This window comes from Vigna unguiculata, chromosome 10 (assembly GCF_037176805.1).
Source record: "Vigna unguiculata cultivar grain cowpea cultivar isolate G323 ecotype 2 chromosome 10, ASM3717680v1, whole genome shotgun sequence".
In the NCBI taxonomy this organism is placed as follows: Eukaryota; Viridiplantae; Streptophyta; class Magnoliopsida; order Fabales; family Fabaceae; genus Vigna; species Vigna unguiculata.
In genome coordinates this window covers 13,186,727-13,189,193 of record NC_140801.1, presented here as the reverse complement: position 1 = coordinate 13,189,193, position 2,467 = coordinate 13,186,727, and the positions used below count along the sequence as shown (strand labels likewise).

The following is a 2,467-nucleotide window of genomic DNA, read 5'->3' as shown; positions in this document are numbered from 1 at the left end:
GACTTGGGAGGCCTTCAGGGGGAGATTTTTCTCCGAGTACTTTCCAGATAGTGTCAGATATGCTAAGGAGGTGGAGTTCCTCCAGCTCACTCAGGGAGGGGGGGGAAGTCTGTGACGAAATATGCTGAGAGGTTCAAACACCTCAGTCGCTTCTATACACTGTCGCTTGATAAGGAGTGAAGATGCCCGAAATTTGAGAACGGCCTCAAGGGAGATATTCGCTTGATGGTGGCACCCTTGTCCATCAAGGATTTTGCTGCTCTGGTGGAGAAGGCCAGAGTAATGGAGAAGATGAAGAATGAGGTAGAGGGCCAGAGATCTCAACAGCCTCAGAGGAGTGGTGGACCATCTGGGTCCAAGCCCAGACATGACGAGCGGAGGAGACCGTATAGTGTCAGATATGCTAAGGAGGTGGAGTTCCTCCAGCTCACTCAGGGGGGGAAGTCTGTGACGGAATATGCTGAGAGGTTCAAACACCTCAGCCGCTTCTATAAACTGTCGCTTGATGAGGAGTGAAGATGCCGGAAATTTGAGAACGACCTCAGGGGAGATATTCGCTTGATGGTGGCACCCTTGTCCATCAAGGATTTTGCTGCTCTGGTGGAGAAGGCCAGAGTAATGGAGAAGATGAAGAATGAGGTAGAGGGCCAGAGATCTCAGCAGCCTCAAAGGAGTGATGGACCATCTGGGTCCAAGCCCAGACATGACGAGCGGAGGAGACCGTTTGACAGACCCCCTCATCAACCTCAGGGGTCTAGGGGTCTTCCTTCCCAGCAGGGTCGAGTGCAGTGCTACATATGTGGGAGCCCTCATTTAAGGAGTGCCTGCCCGCGTATGGAGGGTTATCACCGGTGCAACAACTGTGGCAAGGAAGGCCACTTTGGGAAGGACTGTCCCAACGTTGCCAGGGCAGCAACACGCCCTCCAGTTCAGACTCCCCATCAGCATCAGAGGAGGGACAGAGGCAATAGGCCTCAGGCGACAAGTAGGGTGTATGCTATGACAGGAGCAGAGGCGACTGGTTCAGGTAACTTGGTTATGGGTTGCTGCTTGATAGCTGGTGTGTCTTGCTGTGTATTGTATGATTCTGGACCGACACACTCCTTTGTATCAGATAGTTGTGTGAAACGTTTGGGTCTGCCAGTATGCGAGCTACAGTGCAAGCTTGGGGTGTCTACTCCGGCGTCGAGATTGGTCACGACGTCGTCTTTGTGTGCTAGGTGTCCAGTGGAGGTAGAGGGACGCAGGTACAAGGTAAATCTAATCTGCCTGCCTCTGCAAGACTTACAAGTGATCTTAGGGATAGACTGGCTCTCTGCCAACCGCATCCTTATAGACTGCTGGGAGAAGAGGTTGTTGTTTCCCGATTCAGAAGAGCTCGAGTTGGTGTCCCCTCAGGGGGTGGTGAGGGAGATTCAGAGTGGCACGCAGTGCTTCATAATCTTCGCCCGTATGGAGGTGAGAGAGGGAGAGAGAACATCAGTCATACCGGTAGTGCACGACTTTGAAGACGTATTTTCGGATGAGGTACCAGGGTTGCCTCCCAGTAGAGAGGTGGAGTTCTCTATTGACCTAGTCCCAGGAACAGGTCCGGTCTCGATGGCCCCGTATCGTATGGCTCCGGCAGAGTTGGTAGAACTCAAGAAATAGATAGAAGAGCTAATGGAGAAACAATTCATCTGACCCAGCACTTCGCCTTGGGGAGTGCCAGTGTTGTTGGTGAAGAAGAAGGATGAGAGTTTGCGCCTGTATGTGGACTACAAGCAACTGAACAAGATGACGATCAAGAATAAGTATCCGCTCCCAAGAATCGACGACTTGATGGATCAGTTGCATGGATCATCGGTTTTCTCGAAGATAGATCTGCGATCGGGTTATCATCAGATTTTGGTAAAGGCTGATGATGTACAGAAGATAGCATTCAGATTCAGGTATGGCCACTACGAGTATGTGGTTATGCCTTTTGGCGTGACCAACGCCCCGGCGGTGTTCATGGACTACATGAACAGGATCTTTCGGCCTTTCCTAGATAAGTTTGTCGTAGTCTTCATAGACGATATTCTTATCTATTCCAGAACTCAGGAGGAGCATGCAGAACACCTGAGGTTGGTGCTTGGTGTTTTGAGAAAGAGACAATTGTACGCGAAGTTGTCCAAGTGCGAGTTCTGGATGGAGGAGGTTCAGTTTTTGGGGCATGTGATATCCGTCCAAGGGATTGCAGTGGACCCGGCAAAGGTCGAGGCAGTGGTAAAGTGGGAAAGTCCTAAGTCAGCCACAAAGATCAGGAGCTTTGTGGGGTTAGCGGGCTACTATAGGAGGTTCATAGAGGGATTCTCCAAGATAGTGGCACCTCTGACTTTGCTTACCCGGAAGGACCAACCTTTCGCCTGGATGGACAAGTGTGAGGAGAGTTTCCTAGAGCTAAAGAGGAGATTGACGAGTGCTCCTATATTGGTAATTCCGGATG

At 51.0% G+C, this 2,467-nt stretch overlaps 1 protein-coding gene across 1 annotated transcript; it reads left to right on the top strand.

Annotated features, from left to right (window-relative positions):
• Positions 1–618: 618 nt before the first annotated feature.
• Positions 619–1,650, top strand: LOC146882169 (uncharacterized). Its single transcript, XM_085667306.1, has one exon. The coding sequence runs from the start codon at positions 619–621 to the stop codon at positions 1,648–1,650; it is 1,032 nt and encodes a 343-aa protein (XP_085523432.1).
• The last annotated feature ends 817 nt before the right edge of the window (positions 1,651–2,467 follow it).